The following is a 26,688-nucleotide window of genomic DNA, read 5'->3' as shown; positions in this document are numbered from 1 at the left end:
CAGATGTTGAAGAACAGATGATAAATTTCATATTACTTAGCGCCGTTACTTATGCCAAAGGCACATGAACTGCAATGTAGCTATAAAATAGTATACTGTTTTATGCATTATGAATGTAACCATGAGGATAAAAGCCTTCCAGCATTCTATACAGACAGTTATGTTCCTACACAAAGTCAGTCTTTAGTAATTATGAAGAATATAAAGCAATTCACAATCTATATTCATACTGTAATTTAAGGCTTCTGGGTTGGGAAACAGTTGTCTGCAATCTATTGTAAAAGAGGAAAAAAGCAAAAATACTACATAGGCTAATATTTACAAGATTAAATGAGAAAGTATGGAAGATGAAGGAAAATAGAATTATACAAAAAAAAAAAAAACCAGATTAAACCAGAAAAAAATGTATGCAGCAATAGAATAACCTGAGAATTAACGGATAATTCTGTCTCTCTCAGACCCAGGGACAGTCAAAGTAAATAAACAAGAGAGACAGTGGGTATTTGGGTTTACAAGAATCAGTCTGGAACATTATTATGGAAAGCTGAACGAGGTAATGTTCTTTATTCCTTATTCCATAGTGACCCTTTTTAATAAAATTTTTCCTCAGTCTAGTATGGTGTTCCTACTAGGTAATATGCTAACAATCTACCGAAAGAAAACTACTGTAGCTGAAAATTGAGCTCTTTCAAAGGGAGAATGAAACAAAAGAGTAAGAACTAAGGCTGATATAATTCAAGAAACAGAGGCTTTCTGGTTTCTGTCAGGATGCTTTGGGACTCCCACGGTCTTCCTGGACCTCTGGAACAATCACTTGGCATCATAGGCCTCAGTCAGCTCTGATTTATATTATGATGAGCAGGTTCTCCTGGCAACACCAAGACTGCAGTATTGCAAGTGATTTATGATCATGTTAGCCCTTCTCTGGTCTTTTACTGGATACATGTCAGTGGTTCCTGAAAAGCGAACCTGTAATCTTTAGGAAATTGCAGCAGAAATGCCAGGATCTAGTACTGAGACAGTTTTAAAGGAAAAGGACTGGTGTGTTACTGTTTCTTACGAGTTCCTTATCAATAGTAAAGGAGTGTGCACATATCACTAAAAAATCATGTATACAGTGGTACTTTTTGATGGTTTTTATTCCATGCATGAATTAATCACCCTAACCAAGTCTGATTTAGTTTTACTGAAACACAAAGGAATGTACTTATGAATAAAAATTCCTGTGACTAATATCATGTGAAATGTCTTTCCAGTCAACAACTGGAGAGAATTTCCTGCTACAAGTTGACTATTTAATCAACGAAATTATGAAAGAAAATCTCTTATTTCACCTTAAGGAACCGCTGATTGTTATTTCAGCGCTTATTTTTTCCTCCTTATGATACAGATTCATGGATATCCTGTACTTAAAGGAATGTGCACAAGGATGCCAATATAGGTTCTGTCTCTGCTCTTGAAGTAATATATAAATTATTGGTTACTCACAGCAATTGAAAAGAACACAGAATTGAGGAAACTGTACTGCAACATTTTAAAGTTTTGTAAAATGTAATAGGAATTTCTAAAAATGTGTCATCAATTAGTACGTTGGTACTTGTAATGTTATGCAATCAAATACCATTGACCTTGAAGATATTTAATTGTGTTTTGGTGGGTTTCTGAAATAGGAGCACTGAGGTAGACCTTTCCAGGCAAATGTGTCCTGTCCTGTGCAAAAGAGAGGAGCGCTTCCAGAGGACAGCAACACCCACACTTGCCGACGAAGACCTTGCACAGTGCTGTAGGAGGGAGCATGAATCAGTGAGAATGGCTGAGGTTGTTTTGATACAAGTGACATCCTATCAGATGAAATAGAAGTACTCTAAGAAACTTTTCTGGGAAACAGAGGGAAAGTCACTTCTTTGTACTATGTTTTTTAAAAAATGCTGTATAAGCTCTCATATTTTGTAATTGAGGCAACACTAACAAAGAAATTAATGAACTGGAAGTGACTTAAGCCTAAAGGGAATGTAAGGCATGCCAGTTATGTTCAGAATAACATTCTTGAACTTCAGGCCACACGTAATTTGTGACACTTTTCACAGCACTGGCTTGATCACATTTTTCCTTTCTTTTCCATGGTACAGTATTGTAGATCTGCTCAATCTAACTGCACTTTCCATCAGATAGTCTACTGCGTAGTTAGAAGTTGTGAGAACTCTCTAATGCCTAGATGGTAAATTCAATAAGTGGTTTTGAAGATTTTAGAGCAAAAGGGAAGAGCTGCATGGCCTGAAGTCTTTGTTAGTTTGAGACAAATTTGTTCATTTCCCATTTAAGAAAAAGGTCTTATGACATCCTCTGTTAGCATAAAGCACTCAAAGGTAATTAAATTTCAAGTGTATTTCTAGGTTGATGCAGGGCTGAGAGTTTATGATGCAAGTATGTTAAATCGTTCAGTTTTAGTTCTCAGGAGGAAGAGATTAAATGTGTTTTTGAGCTTCTGTCTATAGTTTATTTTCAGTGATTCTGTGATAGTTCTGATGAAAGTAGGGAGCGCGATATTTTTTTCTGGGTGGAGGGAGTGAACTGCAAAGGAGAAGAGTTTCTGAAGACTTTTTCTCTTTTAATATGAGACTAAAGGGTGGCGGGGAGGGGGATCCCCCCAAATACCATGAAAATGAGCTGTGTTCTTCGAGGGCAGCAGAAAGACTGAAAGTGAGCTCTTCTGATACAGCTGACAAGAAACCAAAACACAGCAGTCAAAAACTATAGACTAGGCTCTGGTCTACCAAAAACAGTCAAAAAGAGCAACTGCAACTTGCTATAGATAAGCTAGCTGTGCCTTTTAGCTTCTCCTTAAATCAATAGTTCACTTGATGTATTTTTAATCTTTTTTAAGACACTGGTTCACGTATATCTTTTCTTTGTGTTTGTATGTAAGCTCAGACTATGAACTGCAGAGATGGCATAATGAAGGTTAATGGAGCTCTCAGGTTCATGTGACTCACATGAATTAGAAATAACTTACTAAAACAGAGGAGGCTCAACAAAATCAAATCTAAAAATGCTTCCTGCAGAGCTCATAACAGACTGAATGACGCCTCCAGACAGCTGCAATGTAATTTTGCCAAACTGAGATAAAATAAATGCCAAGGAAGTGTCAGAGTGAACAAAGGAAGGGACCCTCCTGTGTTGCTTTACAAATATTTTTTTCTACATTATTTCTTTAGTAAACAGGCATGGAATAAGAATGGAAAGAGCAAGAAACATTAAAAACCAAACTGAGCTCTGGACAACTCTCTCCCTCCTCCAGTTGATACAGGAGTATACGCTCTGAAATCTCTCATAATTTGAAGTCAAACACACAAACAGCATTCTCTCCCTTATTTCGGTAAACACTGGAAGCATTATGAGCTCAGCGTTATATTGTGAAATCAGCTGCGTGACTGCTGAGGAAACTAAGGAAGAATGACTCTTGTGCTTTTATTCTTCCCAAAGAGAGCTATACAGAATTTCAGGGCAGGGAGGAATACAAATATGGATATAGGCTTGCCTCTCGTCTTCCCAAGATATCTGCCACTGCAAATGAGCCAGTGTGACAAGAACAGTAAATACTTTCTTAAATTAATAGCAATAATTAATATCTTTGGGAGGAAAGGGGAAAACAATTCTTTCTTTGTGCTGTTCATGTAATAGTACAACAATTTAATACTCATTAAGAATTGTATCCCCAGGGCATAATTTGGAGGTAGATGACCTGTATAGTTTCCAAAGGCTTAATCTTATAAAGAGAGCAAGAATGGTCTTAGATCATCTGGGAATGAGTTGTACTTTACACACTGGAAAAGCTTGGAGGGTTTGGAACACAATTTTCATTAAGGACATGGGATCAATTTGTGTCACTTGGCAAATAATTCTACTGCACTTTCATTTTTTCGGGTTCAGTCAGAAAAGAGTAGACTAATTTTACAGCGAGGGTGTCCTGATAGGCATACTGTGGAAACTCCATGGAGGTGGAAGCTGTCCCAGCAGCACAGTTAATCAGCCACCTCCCAAGTGCCATAGGAGCTCCTCAGAGGGACTCCAAAACACTACTTCATATGGATTAATTGTAGGTTAACCAAGTTCAGGTTTTTTGTTCAACTGAATTTTAAGTCACAGAAAGATATTAAGTATTTAAGTCCGGAACAAGTCTGAGTGAACTCTTTTCCATTTCATTGTCTTTCAAATTGCTCCTTAATTCCTCTTCGGCAATAATAATGATTTTTAATTTAGACAAAGACTTTAATCTAAGGAGGTCATAGTATTTTAACATGGTCAGTCCAGTCCAGCAAAAAAGAGGAGTTCTAAAATCGTGTTACCTCCCATATGGTATGAACAGTCTGTGTGGTTGTGTCATGGGTATGAAACTACAGTTAAATTCCTAAAACCCTGGAGAGACTGCAGTAGAGGTAGAACTGAATGTGGCATCTGTTGGTTGAAGTTGAATACTCTTCTGATGAAACCTAGCCTGTAAGCTGTAGGTTTGGTATACAAAGAATATCCTATATATAATATAAATATAACTTCTGTATAACTCTCAGTGGCAGGTCTAGATGCTACTTCACAATGTATGGAGAATATATGTGCATGTGTGAGACAACATCACATAAATGCACTTTGTTTTTAGATTATGTACAATAAATACTAAACACTAGGTGACAACATATTATTTCACCATTAAACATGGTAAAGGTAATAATATATTAATAATGTGAAGCAATTGTTATGTACAGCTAAATCCCTAAATTCTTTTCCAGTTAGGGTAAGGATTGAGGATTTTGCTCTGTACTGTCTGTTCACCAAACATAATTACCTGGTTGCAAGTGTGCATGGTAAAAGAAATTGTGTTGTCTGTCACTGTGTAGAGAAACAAAAGATATCATTCTGTTTTTCACACTCTGCTATTGCACTGCTCTCAAAATAGTTTCTGAAAAATGAGCTGAAAAGAAGACATGAATTCAAAACTACCATATCTGTGTTTTGGAGATTTCCACTCCTAGTGTTAACAACTAATGAAACGGCATCTGCATGATAACTAATAGAAAAATGATGAGCAAAATTCTTACTGAGTATAAATGATGTTTAGCTCCATAGGCCTTTCTGTGTATAAAATGCAACTCTGAGCTTTCCTTAAGGTGGTTGTTAGTGGTGACTCTGACTGTTCAATGTCAGTGTATTATGCAAGTTTAGCTGTTGTCTTGAAAAGCACTGAGCCCCATTGTGTCTTTTGATATCTAGGAGTAAACCTGAAGTGACCATCTTCAACATAGTACCTTGTTTACATCAGTTTAAGGTATGTCAGAATTTTGTTCTCTGGACATTACTTCTGCTCATTGATTCACCAGATAAATAGAACAAAACCACTCAGGGTGATCTATCCTTTCCAAAGTGTAATAATTCTTTTTATTGTCTGAGGGGAAAAAAAATTTGTATATATCCCTGGTGAACTCAGAGCAACCTGTAATAATGGATGTGTTGGACTATGTTGATTTATTTGACTATTACGGTCTTACTGGAATAAAATATTCATGCAGCACTTTTACGTAGCTAACGATGAACAGGGAGTAAATAGCAGCCTGACTTTCTTTGTTTAAAAATCTTTCAAGCAGAGGAGAAAAGGCAATTGAGAATTCCACTGCGCATAAAGCAGTTAGACTTCCCTTTACAATTAGAATGAGTCCATCTCCTGACTCAGCCTGACTTCCCCGAGAACCTCTGGTGACAGAACCAACTCTTAAAAAAAAGTCTTTTTATTTCAGCTTAGTATTCCTTTAGTGAAGAGGAGGGAAGGAGGAAAATGGAGGATGTTAAAAAATGGTGACCAGATTCTACCTCATCTCCCTAGCTTTTTAGTGCTGTGTGGGTGTCAGTCCCAGGCATAGCCAGTAATTACTGGCTTGGGGATTGCAGGATCACTCTAGGACTCAGGGCCACCACAAAATGTTGACAAAGAATTTAGTTCGAGTCAGATCCTCAACTAGTATAACTTTGCCTGTCTGACTTCTGACAGTGCTCAGGGGCTGCAGCATCTCTGAGTTAGAAGTAGAGACCAGAGTTAAGGTAATTTTATGCTATCCTTGTGCACGATATACAACCTGAATGGCCAAAGCAAAAGGGCTTATCAGAAGGGTTACAAGTTCTGGCATCCTGACTATAATTCTGTTCTGTTCTTTTGAAATACCTGGAGTCCACAGAATCATCCAAGCAGTGTGCTGCCTGCATTGATCTGCTGTGGATGGTTCCTCTCCTTAAAGTACAATCACTTTGTCTGGTATTAATAAAGAAATTAACTTTAATTCCCCTTCTTGCTTTTCTGCAGCTCGCATATTGGCTTTTACAGTTCTCAGCTTCAGATGTTTCTTTTTCCCTTTCACGAATCTTTGGAAATGGCTGAGCAAAAATATCTAAGAAATCCAAACTTGGGGAAACTTTCAAAAAGGTTGTGTGTTTGTTTTTTTTTTTTTTTGTTGGTTTTTTTTTTACAGGCAGTAAAAGAAAAAGAGTACTGAAATAGGAAAATAAAATCATTCTTTTCCCTAAGGACTTGGAGTGCAGTGTGATTGTGTTTTTCTGATCAAATGTTTTATAACGCTGCAGCATGAATAAATAAAAAGTGTAAACCAGTTCTGTAAGACAGAACTTTTAGGATCAGATACCTCTCTGATGTTCTCTGGTCGTAAGTCAATCATTAGTCTTTGCTTCCGTTTCCCTGCTGCAGTACAGATATTGTTTGCAACTACATTGATCCTTGAGCAGAAACATTGGCCTAGGTGTCCTAAAGCTTTTTAATTGTACCTTAGACTAACTTAACTCCAACACATTCCTTTTCTAGCTATAGAATAAGGAAATTTATTGCCTTGAGACTGTGATATACAAATCCCCTGTGAACCCCATAATAACAGTCATCTTGTTTACTCTGTTTAGTCTTTCTCGTATGGAAGTTATCTGTTATTTCTTCTGCCTACTGTATGATTTCCTCAAACAAAAAAAAATCTAGACAGAAACAGAAGAGGATGGCTTAGCAGTTCCCAGGAACACAATAAAAGATGTACTTCAATAGTAGAGTGCAAAGCAAATTCATACACTGTATCCGTTCATAATTATGTATTCATAGTAGGCCTATAGCACAATATTTGTTTCCTGGGTAGACAAGAAAATGTGGACATTACCTTGAGAAGTATTGGTAACATTTTTTATATTACTGAAAGGCTATTAGGTTTCATGAAGTTCTGAAAAGCACCTTCTGGACTCATTGTATACTGCATCTGTTACCTGTCAGAAAGACAACTGTTGGAGCTGGGTGGACTATTTGCAGAGAATATCATGTTGTCTGACCACAAAGTAACTGATACCAGACTGATGTCCTCAAGCGTCTTTGGCAAAAGCTGTGGTATTGACCCATTTGAAACCGTGCCTTGAAGTTTTGTTACAAATCTGTCTCTGAAAGCATCTGGCATTCCAGGTTATATGGTTAATTTTTACTGGTCAGATTAGTCATATGTGCTAATTTTTGGAATCCTGACAGGACAAGTAGTTCTAGTGTAAGTACTTGTTTGAATTGAAGAACATGGATTTCTGAAATTACTTAAGCTCACAACTTTAAAATTGTATGTATATCTACACTATTGAAAATCTAATACAAAAAATGGTCTCGAAAATGAACAAAGTGAAAGTATAAGTATGGATGATACTATTTTTTTTTTAAATCTTAGCAGAATATCCTGATATTTGCTTAAGTCTTAGTACAATGTGGGAGAATACTAAGAGTTAGAAATGCTATTTCCTGTCTTGGTAGCAGCATAGAAAATGCGATCTCACCTTAGAATAGTATTGATATTTTCATTTACGATGACAACTAATAAGATCACTTCTATTCATGCACATCCATCTATCTATCTATATAGACCCATCTTGCAAAGATCTGTGTGTTTATTGTAGGAAAAATAAGCAAATAAAACTGAAAAATTATTTTAAATTCCAAGCATGTAATTTTCTCCCTTATCCTTTAAAATACATTTATGTAATTGTGCTCATTATTTAAAGATATGAATAGCTGACTTCACAATCTAGTAAATGATGTTGCAAGAAACTATAAAACTTGTAGGAAAGAGCTTTTTTCTTTGTTGCAAACTGCTTGAGACTGATGGCTAGCTGAAGAGTGATAAAACCTGGGAACAGCTGTAAATAACATTGTGTAGGATTCTGTTTCAAATATATAGTAGCTTACTCCTTGCTTTGTTTGCTTTCTGACACATTTCTCAGACATATGTTGAAGGAAAATCAATCATCTCAGTCTTTTACTCTTCCCTGCTATTGAATAGTACTTAATATTCTTCTGTAAGGCTTCAGTGACTGATCCCTTTCTCTTTTTATCCTTGGGTCTATACAATGAGTCAGAGATCCCTTGCCAATTTTCTCTAATTTTTCATAACTGTATGGAATTACTTTCTAAAAAATACAACAGGGGCATATATTTCTCCTCCCTAGTAATCAGTAAAACAGATACTGCTTTGTATGTGTTACTTAACTCTGGGTGGTTTTGTTATAAAAACTAATAGGGACTGAATCTGAGTATGAAGAACTGGGGAAAAAAAAATTGCAGCAGTGGAATGTGCTAGGCTGTATCATACTCCTCTAAGAAGTGCTGAGCGCCCCATCGCATAGTTAAAAATAAACTGCAATGTATACTTAATAATAAGGCTAAGCAGATAATTTGATCTGAACAATTTAACAAAATTAGCTTCCTCTTTTACTAGAGTCAGTCTACAGACAGAATACTATTTTCAGCAACCTTTCTATAAATAGTAACTGGTGTGTAGCTTTTTTATGAATAATTCACAAACTTGAATGCTAAAATCTGAGCTACTTTGGATTGATAAGCTGTAAAATATATTGGTATTTCTTAATCGAGTAGGCAAAATTTGTTATCCTGTACAAATGTAAGTACAAATTATAAACTCTTATTCAAAAAGATGTTCACCTAATTTTCTTCTTTGTCATCAACTTTGCTTGCTAGAAAAGAAGTACAAATAATTTTTAACCTATGTTTGTTTAAAAATTGGAATGACTATTTGTGGAAGATTTTATTTCTATTTTCTTTCCTATCTACTGAGGACAGTGCATTAGGAAAGAAAAATACTGAATCGTTTAATCTTTTTCATCCTCATTTTCTTCATAGGCATCTTGCACTGCTGTGCTTGTCCATTAAGAGATAATCTTTGATGGGCATAGACCTACTGACCTAGTCACACATATGGTAACATTCTAACTCGCAACTGATTGATGTTGCAAGTGAGAAATGAACTGAGCTTTGCTGCTGTAGCCATTACTTTTTCTTTGGAGATCTCTTGGTTTTGTCCTTGGTGGAAGGCAGACAGAGGTATAGCCATAGGTTTTTCTTTAGACAAACAGCAGTGCATTTTTTAATGAAATATATCCCAGTCACAATATACTTTGGTATTGTTAGTCTTACTTTTAATATGCTCTTTTATTAATAGGTCAGTATGTTTTGTCCTTGAGGACAAAACAGTCCTCAAGATATTATCACCTTTTTTCAGATATTTCTGTTTTCACTGTTTCCAGGGTGTTCCCAGTAGAATTATTTGGTTTAATCTCACATCATATCGTTTGGACTTCCTGTTATCTTCCCTTCGTAAGCTTATTCTTTCCGCTTTTCAGAGTACCTTGCACATTTTTCACAGTGTGCCTACTATTTATCACATTCTGCTAAGTCCTTATTACTGCCATCCTTCTTCCCATCACAAGCTATCATGGTATTACAGTCTGTTCATTTGAGATTGATTTTGTGTTTTATCCTATAAGGATGATATCTCATGCATTCAGCTTTTATAATATAGGCATTGTTCCAAACAACACAATTCAGAAGAAACAATTTTTGTGCATTGTGACAACTGAAGTAGCAAAAGAAGTATTTGGATGCATTTATCCTCAGTTCTGATTTTCTAAGTTTGGGCTCTTGAGAGTGCTTGCAAGCTATTAGCTCTGGGTACAGGCTTCGGCTATAAGCCCACGTTAGGCTAGTAATGGGCATCTAACCAAGTTCCCCCGTACCTTGGGCTTCAGTGGGGGACAAACCCAAGAAGGAGAGCTGCAGAGAAGTCCCAGTGCCCGCTGACCCTGACTGGACAATGAACAAGTCAAGCCTCCAGATGTACCCTAGCCTGTATCTACTGCTCAGTCTAGAAGCAGTCTTTGTGACCAAGAGATGTTTTACTTGTACAAAACAGATTTTGTAAGGGAAATGTTCCAGAAACTATACCTATTATGCTTGTTCTCATTTCAGAATCAGTCGTGCAAAAAATTAAGGAGAAGAAAGGCCCATTGAGAATGGTGTGCTTGCCCCTCAACAAAACAAGAGTATAGGCCAGCAATACATATTATAGAATCATAGAATGCTTTAGGCTGGAAGGGACCTTAAAGATCATCTAGTTCCAACCCCCCTGCCATGGGCAGGGACATCTTCCACTAGACCAGGTTGTTCAAAGCCCCATCCAACCTGGCCTTGATATATATATATATATATATATATATATATATATATATATATGCGGTTGTTCTTAAGCCTGTACGGTTCCCTCTGTGCTACACCTAAGCTGCCTGGCTGTGGAAATGTCCATACTGCGACTGGGTACGTGACTGTACAGTGGTTTGCTGGAAAGGTTTTCCTCTGGTATGCCTCAAGGTAAACCGCAGGTAGTCAAGAATGTAGCTCTGAATTGGATTTAGAGGTCACTTTTAAAAGTTAGCAGTGGCATAGCCTGTATCCACAGTTAGGCATTTAAGGGTTTATTTTGAAGTTCCCATTACTTCCAGTGTTATCTTTGGTCTTTCAGACAGTTACTCTTCAAGTAAAGTTAATCTTCCAGTAGAGTCTTGTAATGAATAGACACCATGGCACTCACTTATACTGTGGAATCAGCCTTGCCATTTTGTTAGGCAAGAATTTCCCCAGCATCAATGATTGTAGGTCTGAGCACACCGGTCCCAATGAAAGCAGAAGTGCAAAGCCTTATTGACTGGAAATGGGGAGGATGCGGTCTGTTTAGTCTAAAGGTATCTCTAATAGGATGTTGCTGATTTTAAAGGGCTCTGAATTCAAAGAAGAGTTCAGCAGAAAAAGCAGAGACTCTGAAGTAATAGGCCTGATATCCAAATGAGAACTATTTGACTGGATAATTTTTTTTTTTAAATTTAAAATAACGAAGTAGATTATTTAAGATATTTCTTCAGCTTGTGTTTAAATGGTGGTAGGCATGCTGACCATTACTTTCTCCTGCTACAGTCATTGCTTTGTTTGAGCTGACTTGTGTTAAAAAATGGCCTCCCTAAAACAACAAATATATAATAAAGGGTACCTTTAGGCAGTATGGTGGTTTTTTGTTTTTTTTTTTTTTTTTTTTTGTCATCCCCCCCAATGCCTGCCATGAAGCATTTTAGTTAAACTGATACTAATTGGAGTAACTGTTCCAGAATTTGTATATATGCCCTTGGAAGGATAGCTGAAAGTCTTTCCAGTCCAATGAACTTACTATAGCTGTCTGCTATGAACTTTTAAGTAAAATCAAGCATATACTGTGCATGAACCATAATCACGTGAATTTTTGTAATCTTGGGATGTTTTCCTTAGGTTAACAGTGCATTTGGCTTGAAATGCACTTATTTAGCTCAGAGGATTTGGTTTCATTTGTTATTAAAAATAATAATAGAAATAATAAAATTCAGCCTATGAAGTGATATGGAGGGGACTGGAGGAATCTGTCAAAACTTAGCAAAACTCTTAAGAAGCTCTCAAAACTGAAAAATACCAAAAAGGTTCCTGGAAACAGAAGCCATCCTCTAAAGACAACTGAATAAGGCAAAAGCAAATGCATAGCAGTTAAGGTGGTCTATAAGAAACATGGTTAGTCAGAAAGCATTCCAAGATTGCATACAAGTAGTGTACAGAATAACAATTAGCATTTTGGAGGGAGAAGAAAGGAGAAGCCTAAGGACTTTGGTATGAAATTAGCTAATAATAGCATGTTTTCTGCAGAGGAAGCAAAAATATTAGAAAAGAAAGATATCACATTTACCAGTTTACTTTCTTAAAGACTGCAAATGTTTGGGAAACTAATGATGACATGATGCAGTAAGTGCTTAGAACTGTAATTGAAACTTATGGCAATGGATAAGAAAAGAGTGATATTTTAACATGAAAAAAGTTGCCTAAGAGATTAGTTTCTGGAGGTAGGGGTCCAGAATAATTAGAAATTGAAATGATAACATCAGTTGTTCTTAAGTGTTAGAGGCAATTAAAACAGGAAAATCACAAAATACAAACAGCATATGTCCAATACTACAGCTACTGCCAGTATTGCATCAAAGCCCCTTTTCTTTCATTTTCTCAAAAAATTTAAAAATCACAGCTCTCAGTGTTGCCTGGTGGCTTCTTATACAGTTAGAGACATGAGGGAAGCCACGTCATTGTGTCTCCAAAGGAAGAAGAGTGTCTCTTCACTTCTCATTCAGGCCAGAGGAGACTCAAATTAAGCCAACACATACCTTCCCTCTCCTTGTGCATCATATCCATCAGGGGTAATTTAATTGTCTAGTCCGACAAGCAGAGGAATAGATCTGCCTGTACATCCCTCCACATGCAGACGATGTTGAAGGAGCTGGAAGAGCAGATGAGTAGCGTTTGTGTTCTTCCTTATGTGCTGCTCTCTGAAGCTGGTAGCTCAGAACGGGAGGAGGAAGAGGGAGAAAGCTACAGCTGACTGCAGTATAAGTACAGGGATTTTGGGAGGAGGAATTGTACTTCTCTGCCAACTCTAAAATTCCACAATCTAGTCCCTGGTGGCACTCAGAAAAGCAAAGTTATTGCTTCACGAAATACTTTTAAACGATGATTGTGTATTTCAGCCAATACAGTTTTTCATTCTTGAGTCCTTGAGGTGAGAAAGGCCACCTTAGAGAAGGGAGTGCTTGCTATTTAAAAAAAAAAAAAACAAACCCACAACGTTCTAAATAAATGGGACATTCTGAGAACACTGATTCAGTCAATATTTCCATTCAAAATTTTCTTCAAATGCATCCTCTTTTTCACTGAGAAAGAGGAGGAGAACAAGCATATATATGTCTGCACATTAAATTTGTATTTTGTTGCTCGAAACAAAGGACAGAACATTGCTGCTATTGTGAGTATGATTTATTGTCCAGCAGTGTTTTATACAAAAGCAAACACAGTGGCCATAATGGAGGATGCTGCACTTCTGAAATAAATGTTCTCATAGTGGACTTCTGACTGAAAGGACTGATACAAATGCTCAAGGTTTAGTTTACAGAAAAGTTATAAAACCAAAATAACCTAGCCACTTCCTCCACCCTGAGTCCTTAATCTTTCACACCCCCCAGTAGAAATAATTTTATAAGAAATGAATATTTAAAATAGAACCTATATCTTTAAACCAACAAATATAGATATACTGAATTAAACGTTTCATAAATGAGCAGGAAATAAGCGTCAGGATAATAATAAAGATACCTTTTCCCTGGAAATAAGAGATTATGAAAAAGATTGATTGGTCCACAGATTGGAAATGTGAAATGAGACAGAGATCTTATTTTCCTTAAGTAAACATTTAGCCTTTTCCAGAGAAAGGGTCAGCATTTTTGTCATTGCATTTTTTGATAATAAAATCACAGTCTTACAAAGAACCACAATCCATAGGCTAATAGTTAGCTTTTCTAAACAGAATTTGTGATGTTATTCTTTTATGAGCATTTCTCTGTAAAAAGCCTCTTGTCTCTCCAAAACAACAATTTTCTGTCTCAGATCATCACAATTAATAATAACTTTGTAACATTTCAGCAAAATTTAGATCTAGGAAAATAATCATGAGGAGCACAAACTATCGTATGTCTAGTTTTAATTTTTTTCTGGATGTGAACTTTGCTTTAAAAGGAGCTTTTCTGAAATTTTGAAGAGCTTATGATGAAAATAATGTAGTAGGGGTCTTTGTATTTTGTAATTCCTAGTACTTCTGATTCAAATGCATTTGACCAGCACTAACCAAAATGACTTACATGTAAAATTATTTTGTAAGAGACACCTGAATAAATGTTCCAGTTGTGGTGTTGAGAAATATTTAAAAGCCGTTTAAATTGAAAGAAACTCTAAAGATCTCAGAGAATTGCAATAGCAACATTCACTCCAGATAAGGGCAACAGCAATAATTTAAAGCCACTAGGGTACCATATGCAAATGTAAGGCCAGTAATTGGAACTTTGGATACGCTGATTTTGCTCTGTCACTGCAGTGAAGGTATTCATATTCGCCAACTTGAATATGAACATGGTTTTATGAGAAAGCAAGTCCAGAGGGCAAACAAAGATCAGCAAAAGACCATGACTGCATCACAGAAATTTGAACTCCTTGAATTGTGCTGCATAGATTGCTGATCACACCAAGAAGTATGGAAGGGGAACAAGGTAGCAGACATGTATTGCTATACCATCTGCTAATATGGAAGTATTTGTTTTAGCAGCGTCTGCAGGACTCGTATAGCAGAAGGTCATTAAAAATTATTTTTATAAACTTATTAAAAGGATTAGAATGCAAATCAGCTATTTAACCTTGTGACAGCCACAACTTATGATTTTTTTGATGTCATAAATGAACCTGTAATATCACAGAATGTAGAAATATGAGGTGCATACGTAACTCCAGGAGTTTTATGTGCAAATTCAGTAGAGGGGTAAAGAGATAGCTAATCTCACTATTTATACACCTTCCTACCTTAGAGGAACTTCTCTTATTCTTTGCTCCTGGTTTCAGTACAGTTTTCTGGGCCAGGAGGGACTTCTGTAAGACCAGAAACTTTAATTTTTGTGTGACATAGTATGGAATATAGCTTCCAATTTACTCATGTGCCTTTCAGCTGCATTTTTGCATATCTAATTTAATTGCATGTGTTACTAACATACGTCCTGTTAAGCTGGTTAAACAGTAATGTCCATATCATTTTCACATACCAATCACAAAGAGAAAGACAAGCAAGAGCACTCGCAAAATTTGTGTTGGGGATCGAGGAGGTGTCTGGGAGTCAGTAAATTCCTGCCTGTTACATGGCAGGCAGAGGTGGAAACAGGGTTAACCTTTAGCTTAAAGATTCAGAGGGCAACTTGAGGCTTTGAAAAGACAAAAATGTATTCTTTGCTTGTGGCTAAAGCTGATCCTCATGGGAGATTGTTAACACATATGTTTTTAATGTTATGATAACTATGCATGTATTCAGAGACCGGATGGAAAACAGGTCAGTGGCAATCTTTGTATCTTGAGCTGTTTTTAGGATACATTCAAACAGGACTGACTATTGTTGTGAGTCAGAGAACAAGCCTATCCATGAACCAGATGTCCTTCAGGTGGCCCACGAATGCATATAGGACAAAGATATGACTAATTCTCCCTATGTGGTGTAATGTATATCTCTCAAAAAATCTGAGTTTCTCCCAGAATACCTCTAAAAGGAGAAAGCAGAATAAGCAGTGGGGAATAAAGAGTTGCTGAAAAATGTATTAAAGCATTGGGAGAGTACTAGTACCAGAATAAATTTATTTAGAAGGGGGACAGACTGAGAAGTAGAAGAATAATAAATTATTTACAGAAAGTAAATTTGTTTATTCTACTGAATTTACTTGTAGTACAAGTGGGCAAGGATATTATATCCTACATCTAAAAAAGGAGATATTTACACCAAAGAAATAATTATTTCTTAAATATAAAAAATAATACAAACACACTGTCATTGGGTAGAAGTCAGTTTAACTAAGAGTCATGGCCATCAGTTAACTAAGAGTTGCTGTAGAAAAAGTGGAAAAGAAGATGGATCACAGTATATTCTACAACATTTCTATATCTCCCACAGGAAAAAAAAATGCCCAGGAGATACCTCAGTATCTCACTAACAAAATAATTAAAATTTTCCAATCATTCTGAATTTACCAATCAAAGAACATCACTAAAGGCCTGTGGCCCTTAGTTTGCTGCTGAAAAATTTGAGAGATATAAATTCAGTCTTAATGGCTATTATTCATGATAACATGGCACTGGGAAGATATAAAGAAAATGACGTAGATGTCAAATCCCAGTGTTTCTTTCTGCCATAGAGTTTTATAAAGTTCAGTATTTACTGAAATTTTTTTTAGGACCTGATGAAAGCAAACTCCAAACCAAAATTTTATGAGGCCAAAATTACTCTTTATATATACTAGATAAATCTATTTTTTCTCTGGGAATGGACTTCAACCATATCCAACATACCCCAATTGAAAAATAGGAACAGAAACAAAAAAACACTAGGTATCTCAGATTACCTGAGCCATAAGCAGAGGAGGTCACATACTGAACCTTTTAACATGGTATCCTACAGCATCCTTGTCGTAGTGAAACTGGGGAGATATGAACTGGATGGGTGGATTACAAGGCAGGCAGAAAAATGTTTGGACTAGTAAAAGGTAGTGGTTTGAAATCTAACTTGCAGCTGGTAGAGAGAGGCATTGCTGAGGGGTAGATACTGTTTAACATCTTCAGAACGATGGAGCAGAATGAGAGCAAGTTAGTGGAAATCGCTGAAGGTCAGAGCTGCTGTTCAGAGGGGCTCTGAAATGCTGGAGGCATGGACTAGAAGATCTCCAAAGGTCTCTGTTTGCACTGATGATAAAGTTTCATGACCTGTTTTGTATAAAACAGCTTCAGACAATATATTAAGGAGCTCATGAAAAGGTTTTTGTCATTTAAGGATGCATTTGCCATGAATAAGCAACTGACGAGTATTATTTTAATTTAGTATTGACTGCCTGAAAGGCTAAGATTATTCCATGTGTTTGTCCTCAGAAAAATGAGTTTTATTACACTACATTTCACTTTGGCTTTTTTTGTTGTTGTTGCACTTAAATTTTTTTTTTTTCATTTAATTTCTATATATTCGTGTCTTGTAATTACCAGGATTGGTATGTCCAAAAGAGTTATTCAAGGTTCTGATTTTGGTAGATTTTACTGTATTTTTGTCATGAAGGCATCCTGATTGGGGAGCCAGGGCCACAGAACAGATCCTGGGAATGCACTGAGACTGACAGTGGGGGAAGTCTGCACAGTCCTTTACTCCTCTTAGCAATTCATTCCTGAAAGTATGTTAAGTAACTGCTGTTCAAGATAAATCAGTTATCAGAATAGAAATTATGTCCTGGCTGAATAAAGTCAATATAAAGTTGTAACTGACACCTTTTTGTGTATCTGAAAAATAGCTACTGATTTAAAAAGTAAATCACTGAGTGTATTAGGAAGGCTAAGTCAAAAGAAAATATCTGTTGAATGAAGCTGATCCCATAGGAAATGTAATTTTACCTTGAAGCAAACAACCACAATTTGGAACATTCTTTGAAACATGTATTTTAAAATAGTCCTTTGGCTAAGTTGAGGTGACAGAAGTAACTCAGGCTTAAATTTGCTTTTCAGAAACCTTTTCTCTGAATAAGGTATTTCCAAAAAGCTTTCAATTCAGGGGCATATTATAAATAATTTAGGAGATCACAGTTCTCCAAGAAATCTTAAGAACTTAGCAATTCTGATTTCATTAACCAGTATTTTGTTGTTCATTTCTACAACAATTTTATTGATGGAATAATTTGAGTATTACTTAATATCTGTGTTTTTCTTATTTAATAGAGTTGTGGACATTTGTGATGACTGAGCTTATATGACTTTTTATAATAAGACAACAGACATACTTGGTATTTGATTTCTGCAAATATGAACTAGTTACTAAATATTCAAAGTTCCTACTTTATGCTTCAGAAAAAGCATATTTGTTGTAACATGCTCATTTGCTACTCTGCTTGATATGCAACTCTATTCTTTATGCAAGTGCTCAGAAATACTGGTGATGACAGCAAATAATATTGATCTGAGATCTTATTATAAATTCAAACCTGTCACACACTTGCTTTGAGAACTGAATGCACATATCTACAGCTGTATCTAAATTTTTCATACCATCGTCTATTCTATGTACTGTTACTCAGTACACAAGCTCAGTGTTACAGCTCCACTGTTTTCTATGTATTTTCTTGGAAAAGTCTCAATACGGTATATTGAAAATGCACAAAATCTTATTATAATAAGGTAGATTTGTCAGAACAATATGTAAGAGATTATACAAAATGAATAGGACAAAAATAACTGCAATAGGAAGACTGAGACTGAACAACCCTGTTAAATATGGGTAAGCAACCGTGTGACAGGTTTGTGTTTATATTGAGATCTCAGATCAATAATATTTGCTGTCACCACAGGTATTAATGTATTCTAAACGTACTGAAGTTCCTATTTCTGTAAATCAAATTTTAAAACTGAAGTCCAAACTCCAATAACATCTACAGTTTCATATATGGGAAATTATTTAAGTGCTTAGTTATCTCATTGAAAGGGATACACTGACACACATTTTAAAATATTTTCCTAAAGGAATGGTTCTAAAAAAGGAGGTCCATGAAAATCTCTATAAAATTCTGTTTTTTGGTAACATGCACCAATACTTTAAGAATAACAGTATTCACAGTGTCACGATTGGCACTCAATAAGAGAGTCCATGAAGCTGCAGTCCTCTGAACTGAGTCTTTTCCAATTCTTCTGGCCTCCCCCTTTTTAGGTTACTTTACAGCTTCAGGAGGATGTAAACACTATTTCCCAAAACCATAGAAGTGAAGAGGGCTATTTGCTTTCAGAATTTGCTTAAGCTGCTGTTATGCTGACTGATATATGCTTTTCAGTGAAGTAGGTAAATAGAAATATTAAATCTGCATTCACATTTACAAGGATTTGTTTGGTTAGAAGGCAGTGCAGCAGACAGATGACTGTTCTTGAGGGGAATGCAGGACGAAAAAATTACATTTGTGTTATTTGGGGCTGCTTTATTTAAGTGATTTAAAAGTCTGAGAGAGGCTCAGAAAGGGTCAGAATATTAAAATTACTTTAATTTGTCTTGAGGAAAAAAGTTTTAAACAAATAGGAGCGTGTATTTTGTGAGTAATTACATAATAGCTTTTTCTTTCTTATGAAAAGACATAAATACAGAAGCAGCTGGGTAAGAGTTTACAAAACTCCATATCCATAGGCCTGGTATTTCCCATTCAAACTACTTTTGGCTATAACTCAGGTTCCAATTTATGTTTGTTTGCTGACTTATGAAAAATATGCCTGGTTGCTTCTTTTGCTTTTCTGATAAGCAAACCTCTTTCATGAAGTTGAAGAGGGCATAGGATAGTGTGAAACAAAGTGTAGGCTATGTGTGACACCACCACGAAACTTTAAGTAAGAAATTATTGTGTATATTCCCGTACCCATTAGTACAGTTACCTCCTCAGTGTTAACTGCTTGTACCACCAACATTTTGTGCTCTGTTTCCTTCCCCAAGCGTGCACATTTTGTGGTCTACTTAGTTCATTAATATGAATCAGTCATATTGTCAGAAAAGGTAGTTATTAGGAAACTATTTCTAGAAGCTGGCCAGTAAAGATGAATACTAGAGATCATTTAGTTTTATTCCACACAGAGCTAGCTAGACAAAGGGTACTAAGTTTCTTTGGCTGATACATAGGTTATTTTCCTATTTATTACAAAATCTTTTTGTACTATTCCCAATGAGATAGTCTTACAGATGGGGATAAAATAATCCATAGAGGGGGCTTTGTTATTTTGTATTCTGATGTCTTGGTGTCTCTTTCAGACAGAAATATGAATTCTCGAATTCCAAACAAAACCAAGTCTAGGCTTTAAAAACCTTTAATGACAGGAAGAAAATGACAACAATAAAAATAGTAATGTTTTTGAAATTGTTTCAAGTGTTCTGATAAATTATGCTGCTGATAGAAGTTCAGTTGCCTTTGAGATTGGGGTCACTAATGAAAAAAATCTGAAGCTGCAGTCCATGATTACAGTGAAGCGTCACTGATTCTTGGAAGTAATGCTGTGATGTAAGAGGTTATGTCCAAGATCAGTCTCCCTTCTTTTGAGATACATTTCTTGACACAGTGCTGTGCACAACATTAAGGAATAATCTCAGAATTGTCTTTGCTTGGGCTTCATCATAACCCAATACGAATCTTAACTTCATGAACAAATGCTCCCTTAACTGAACTACTCATGTTTGATTCCTGCATCTTGAAATGAGGGTAAATCCTTTATTTCAGGCAGTGAAAGGTATCAAGTGGCCATCAGTGCTGGATGGATGTCCTTCAGATAGCTAGATAATAATGTGCCATAATCACACTTGTTAAAGTTGCAACTTTTTGTCCATTTCTAAATTGGAGTTCCATGCAGCTTTCACTACAAGACAGCCACCTTTACACTTCTGTTTATCTTATATTCTTACTTCTTGGATATCATGCACAGCCTTTTCCGGTTGATATTCAATGTGTTCCAGTGCAAATATGATAAACAAAAGAATTAACTTTCTGAATTGGTGGCAAAGATAACATAGTACTGAAGTAACAGGAATTGTGTCCTCTAGAAATTGAATTTCTTTCTAGTATTAGGAAAATGTCCCAGCTGACTGAATAAAGGAATAGTTAAGATATTTATTGCCTGTTTTTTTCTTTTTAGCAAACTCACCAAAAACATCATTAATGCCAGGATGAAGTACATGAAGATTGATGCTGTGTACTTTGAGAGTTCTTAAGAGATCTCCCTGTGAACGCATTAACATCATTTCATCTTAGAAAAAAAAAAAAAAAGTGAGTAAAAATACTGAAGGGGGACAGATTTGGAGCTGTTTGGTTTTGTTTTTTTTTTTTTTTTTTTTTTTCGAGAGAACTCCTTTTTTAAAAATGAGGTCAGATCAGGTGAACAGTACATTGTTCTTTTCTGCAGGTGCGCCAAGTGCACACTTATTAGCGGACCATGTGGGAAGTAGTACACACGGTATCCTTGTATTAAATGAGTACAATTTAAGCTCTTTGATCTTCTTTCAGAATTCTTGAAATACATAAAAATGTTTAACTCCTGAATGTTTTTCTGTAGTCCATTCAAAGTATATTTAAAAGTAATATGTATTGCTACTGTATTTCTGTTTTTTACTGGCTTGGAGGACTGAGAATTCTGCTGGCTAGGTTCTTAGTTGGAAGGATTAAAGTGTATAAAAACACGTGCTTGTGTCATCCATCTTGGTTAAAAACACATATATAACAGATCTGGTCTGGAATTCTGAGGTATGTTGTTTTACTTAGGCTTAAATGCAAGAATTTCTGAATTTTTCAGTTCATTTCTATAAATAAGAGAAGTTTTCCACTTGTTCCTGAATCCTCTCTCATGAAAAGAATTCTGTATCGAAACCCAGGCACACAAAGTCCTCGCCTCTAGGTTACATCTTAGATGAGAAAACCACTGCCTTGTGGCGTGAAACAGTAGGGTAAGTTGCTGTTCTTGTGAAAGGTGGCCTTTTAGAAGACTCCTCCCAGCTACTGCTGAAAAGATTTCCACAAGGCTTTTGAATTGTACCTGTTTATCAATGAAGATCCAGTGAGAATGCCTAAGTGATGTCCTGAAGCATTTTTGTCACGCTACAATATTGAAAAAGGGGATTTCAGTGCCCAAAATATACTGGACCCTTGCTGAGTGCTCTGTTCATTTTGTAATAGGTCCCTTATGAACTTCGTGGATTTGAAGTAGAAATTTATAACTGTGTTAAATCTGTAGCCAACTAGAAACACCATTTTTAGAGCTATAGCTGGATGTTGTTTTAATAGCTGTTATACTGCATTTCCTCTTCCTGACAGCCACCTTCTCTGCCTCAGCTTTTTCTTCTTTGCCTATTTTGTGAATTGTTCCTCCTTTATTGGCTTATGACTTGACCAAATATAGAAGAAAGGTGGAAGCCCAGATACCTGAAGGCAATATGCATCTAATGGGAAAATAATTGTTTCCTGTAAGAAAAGAATTACTTAGTATATGTATACACATATGTTTGTGTATATATATAATCTCAAAAAAATTATGTATGTAATGTATATAATTAGTGTATGAGTATATTCAAAGAAGTAGCAGTGATATTAGTAGTGAACAACAGAAGAATCTGCTTTCAGCTAGAGGAAAAAAAGTTCTCTTCACATAGCACCAACAGGTTTAAAAAGCCTTTAAAGACCATGTGATGTCTGATAGCACCAGAAGAGTTAGCAGTCACACAGGTGTCACTCACATGGGTGTTTTTGCATAGTCTCTTCTAATATCTTCATATATGTCACTTAAAATGATGTAGTAAATACCTTTATGTAACTTTAGATAGCATATGGTGGATGTGTGTGGATGAATAGGAAATATACGAAGCATCGTTTTTTTCCGGGACTGAGAGGTTAGAAGGCATTGTATTGACCATTGCAGGAAGAACCAGTGGTGTTAACAGTCTTTGGTCTTTACCCATTGACTGAAGTTAGATGAGTGAGAGTAACATAACTGGAATGACACCTGGGAGATGGCGCAGAATATAATGATAGCAACAGGATGTTCTTCAATGGCTATTGAATCATGTTGTTAATGATTTAGAGCATTCTTAAATCACGCAGGCTAAATAATTATCTACGATTTTCATATTGACTAACTACTAGTACTGTAGGAAAACAGGGTAAATTAATTTCCAAGTAGCTAATGAGTTTTCCATTTAATTCGGCAGTGTATTGTAGTACTATGAGTCATATTTCCAACAAAAATAGTGTATTGTGGTAACCCTTGTTTGTACATAGTATTCTTGTTATAAAATCTCATAATAGGATGAATTAATTTGTATTGCAAAGCAGCATTAAAGCAGTGCACTCTTCCTACTGGCAAGTTCTTGAAATCTCGGAAAACGAAACATTTTAGTGGCTAGTTGTGTACTCTGATATATACGTACATATGTACATACTATGAAGGTCATTACAGAAAACTCCAGGCTTGCAGAAAAGCAGCACAGAGATGCCATCTAGCAGTAACTCTTAGAAATTTCCAAATATTTAGTAGTTCCTTCTTTCAAGATACTGTACTTAAGTGTAGGAGAAAGGAAAGGTTTTATATTCCAAGTCCTTTCCCTACAGTTGGCTTCCTGCTGAATATCTAGCCACCCTGCTGGAAATAAAACTTTAGTGAAATATATTATCATTTCTTGTATTTTCTATGTAAATAGAGAGAAAAATTAGAATCAAATTAACATATAACATTTAGTAAGTCTCTTAAAATTGATACTCTGTAATTAGATTAAAATTAATCAGTAGTGAGCTGTCTTCCATTTGTTAAAAAAGGAATTTCCATAGCTGTTCAATATTCTAAACCACGTTTAGCATAAAAAAAAATACAAAAGCATGGGCAATAAATTACTATGGTAGAAATAAAATCTTAATGGTCCAGAGATTTAAGAATAAACTATATATATATTTTTGGTTACATATTTTACCGTAAGATGGCGATACTTATACACTTTACAATCAGTAAATAACCTAGTAAGTTTAGCATAAAAGCCCTGTCATAATAAGAGTGCCTGTGGACAGCAGTCTTGAGTCAGTGATGGCTTGGTACTAAATCAAAGCTGGTTTTCCCAGGCATTATTTTAAAGTAGTTGATCAGTAAAATAAGTTATTACTTGAATATTAATTATGTAGGGCATGAATAGGAGTGTATTGTGTATACTTTGAAATGTCTGATGTGATTTATTTTCAGAAGCTGAATAGTTTGTGTCAAGGGCATGTAAAAAGTTGTCTGTCTAGTCACGAGCATATCACAGAATTCTGTTTGTAAAAGAAAGAATTTATCATCCCCTTTTTTCCTACAATCAGTTTCACATATTTGCTTCCCAACCTGCAGGGCAGAAAATTACTATTCCATTTCAATTTAGCATAAAGCAAGATAAATAACTGAGCACTACTTGCATTTCTAAAGTGAGATTTCTGTCACAATTTGTACTTATTTGCTAAAAAACCCTGTAAATGTTTTTACATATATTATTTTTCACAGAAATATGAAATCTGTTGTTCATAGTCAACAAAACTAAATTATTATCTGCCATGTGGATCTTTTTTATGCTTAATGTGGTGTAGCATCTTAACCAAGGATCTGAGTAATAATTTGATCTCATGTTTTTATTTCTGAAAACCCAATTTAGCTCTGATGAACACCAGACATTGATTAAGGGCTCTTATTTTTACATAATCTTAAGGACTTTTGAGCTTTCTGGCTCATGACCCCTTCACAAAGTTAAAAGAGCCTGCAATGAACGTTTTAATACCCCTGAAAATGTCACACAGAGTGATGAATAAAAGGCCATTTTTATGCCCTCTGCACAGTATGCCACAGTAATAAGGGCTGGAAGCAAAGTTTCAAAAGTTAATTTATGCCATTTCATTCCAGTGGCTCATCCTGCTTTTCAGTGCTGAATGGTGACAGACACATAGGATGGAGCATTTCTTCCCACTGTTATTTTGGGGCACATCTCTGACACCTGAAATAAAAGAAGAATTCTGCCAGCTGAAGCTAGTTTGCTTCATTAGTGGTTTTACTATTCTGTGGGTAGACAGCGATACGAATTTTTGCTTTTACTGCTTTCACGCCGTCTCTTTTAAGTCTCTTCACTTTAATACATCTTGCTACGTGTAACAGAAGATAGAAAAATAAAGAAAAGGAGTGTGTGGGGACCTGTAATTATAATGTGACCATGTGCTGCTGTTCACACACATGTGGAACTTCCGTGCATTGTCTGATGAGTCTCTTTACAGACATAGCAATAGCTGATACTTTCAAATAGCTCCTAACATTGATATAATTAATTATTTAGCTAATGTTATCAATCCTATATCACCTCCTCCTTTTTGACGTTGTCACTGTATTTTACCGATTAAAAAGCGGTTAGAATACTGCAGCTGTAAATCAGATTTCCACTGAATTGCCTTTTAAGTTCTATCTTTATATTTTTAAAGAGGAGCATACCTTCCATAGTGTTGGAAATTCAGTACATATTTGTATATGATTAATTTATGTGATTAATGCCTTTATTTTAAAGGAAAAAACCTGCCAGAAGAGATGAACATTGCCTCATACTGTTGTCTGGTAACTAAACATTATTATTAACATGACATTCACCAACGTGCAATATAAATTGTGGCAACGTGGTATGGACTACTGCTGGTAATGGACTGCAATACTGTAAGAATGTTTTCTCTCTCGTTACTTTTTTCTGATGCTTGCAGTTACAGGATTGCACGTCACAAAAAACCAAATGAGACAAGTTCTACATCTATAAGAATGCAGCACTACAGACATCTGCAGGCCTAGGGGCTTTCAGTCATTATTGCTCTTAAGCGGTATACTGCAATTCTGATTTTTTTGATGATTTAATCTCAAATCCCCTTCACAAGCCAGGTTGCATGGCTAAACCATACTGTTTACTTTTATCATTACTTCAACATCAGATGTGATCTTTTGGTGACCTGAACACATTTGAAAATAACAAAACTCCGCAGCAGCCTGGAGCGTGGCTAATAGTACCAAAATTGGTGTCTTCACGTGACGCCTTTGGTTCCACTCTAAACAAATTTATTTCCAGTCGGAGGCTGTCGGTCCCTGCTTCCATCCAGCTTCTCGCTGCTTCCCCGCACCTGGTGCACTCGCCGGACACTAGAAATAACCTCTTTGCCTGGAGTCGGGTAAATCGCTGCCCGTTCCAGCGGGACGGCGACCGGCCTTGCGCAGCGGGCGAGCCCCGCGCTGCCCGCTCCTGCCGCCCACCGCCTCCGCTATGCACCGATTCAACTTGTGCCCAGGGAGGTTGCGGGGGCTCTGGGTGCCCGGTGCCGTGGGCCCCGCTGCAGCCGGCCCGCAGCCCCCCTGCCCGCCCGCATCCGCGCTTCTCCGCCTCGCACCGCGAAGCCGGTAATCCCGGGAGCTGGGAAAGCCGTTTCCGCCACGAACTCCCCCGCCTGGCGCATCGGACAGCCAAGGACACGCACCCGCCTCTCCCCGGAGCCACGCAGCCGCCCGGCAGAGCCGCATCGCCCGCTGCGCGCCGGCACCGCCTGCCTTGCCTTTGCTCCGCCGGGCGAACTTGCCGTCGGCGGCGGGGCGGTGGGAGGGGGGAGGGATGGGACCCGGGGCGCGGCGCCCGGCCGGCTCCTACCTTGGACGGCTCGAGGCCGGCCAGCAAGGACAGCAGCAGGAGGTTGAGGATGTTGGCGGGCGCCCGCATCCTGATCCCGGGGCTGCCTCTCCGCGCCGCACCTCTCGGTCATTCACTCCGCTCCCGCTGCAGCGACCGCGCCGGCAGCCGCGCTTTCTGCCCGCCCGCCCGCCGGAGCCCGAGTGGAGGCGGCAGCGGCAGCCGCCCGGGGGACGCTCATTCCGCGGGCAGCCTCGGCGCGGGGAGGGCGGGCGGGCGAGCGAGGACGGCGCTGCCCGTGCTGCCGGAGCGGCTCTGGCGGCCCCGTCCCACCCCCGCCCCTCCCCTCCGCCCCCGGCCAGCCCACCGCAAAAGTTTGGGCCCGGGAGACGGCAGCGAAGCGCAGCTGGACGGGCGCGGGGATGCTGGGCGGCGGATATGACATCACCGCCGCCGTGCGGGAGCCGCGGGACCGTTAGCGGGAAGCGGGCGG

General features: G+C 37.4%; 1 protein-coding gene across 1 annotated transcript in view; it reads right to left on the bottom strand.

Annotated features, from left to right (window-relative positions):
- Positions 1–26,356, bottom strand: part of OLFM3 (olfactomedin 3) — a 70,733-nt gene extending 44,377 nt beyond the window's left edge. The window contains exon 1 of the mRNA XM_082483881.1: positions 26,217–26,356. Coding sequence (XP_082340007.1) covers positions 26,217–26,285 — 69 coding nt within the window. The 5' untranslated portion in view covers positions 26,286–26,356. The remainder of the gene's footprint in view (positions 1–26,216) is intronic.
- Between the last annotated feature and the right edge of the window lie 332 nt (positions 26,357–26,688).

The sequence above is a fragment of the Vanellus vanellus genome, assembly GCF_965231255.1.
Source record: "Vanellus vanellus genome assembly, chromosome: 5".
Lineage (NCBI taxonomy): Eukaryota > Metazoa > Chordata > Aves > Charadriiformes > Charadriidae > Vanellus > Vanellus vanellus.
This window is presented reverse-complemented; position numbering and strand designations above follow the sequence as displayed.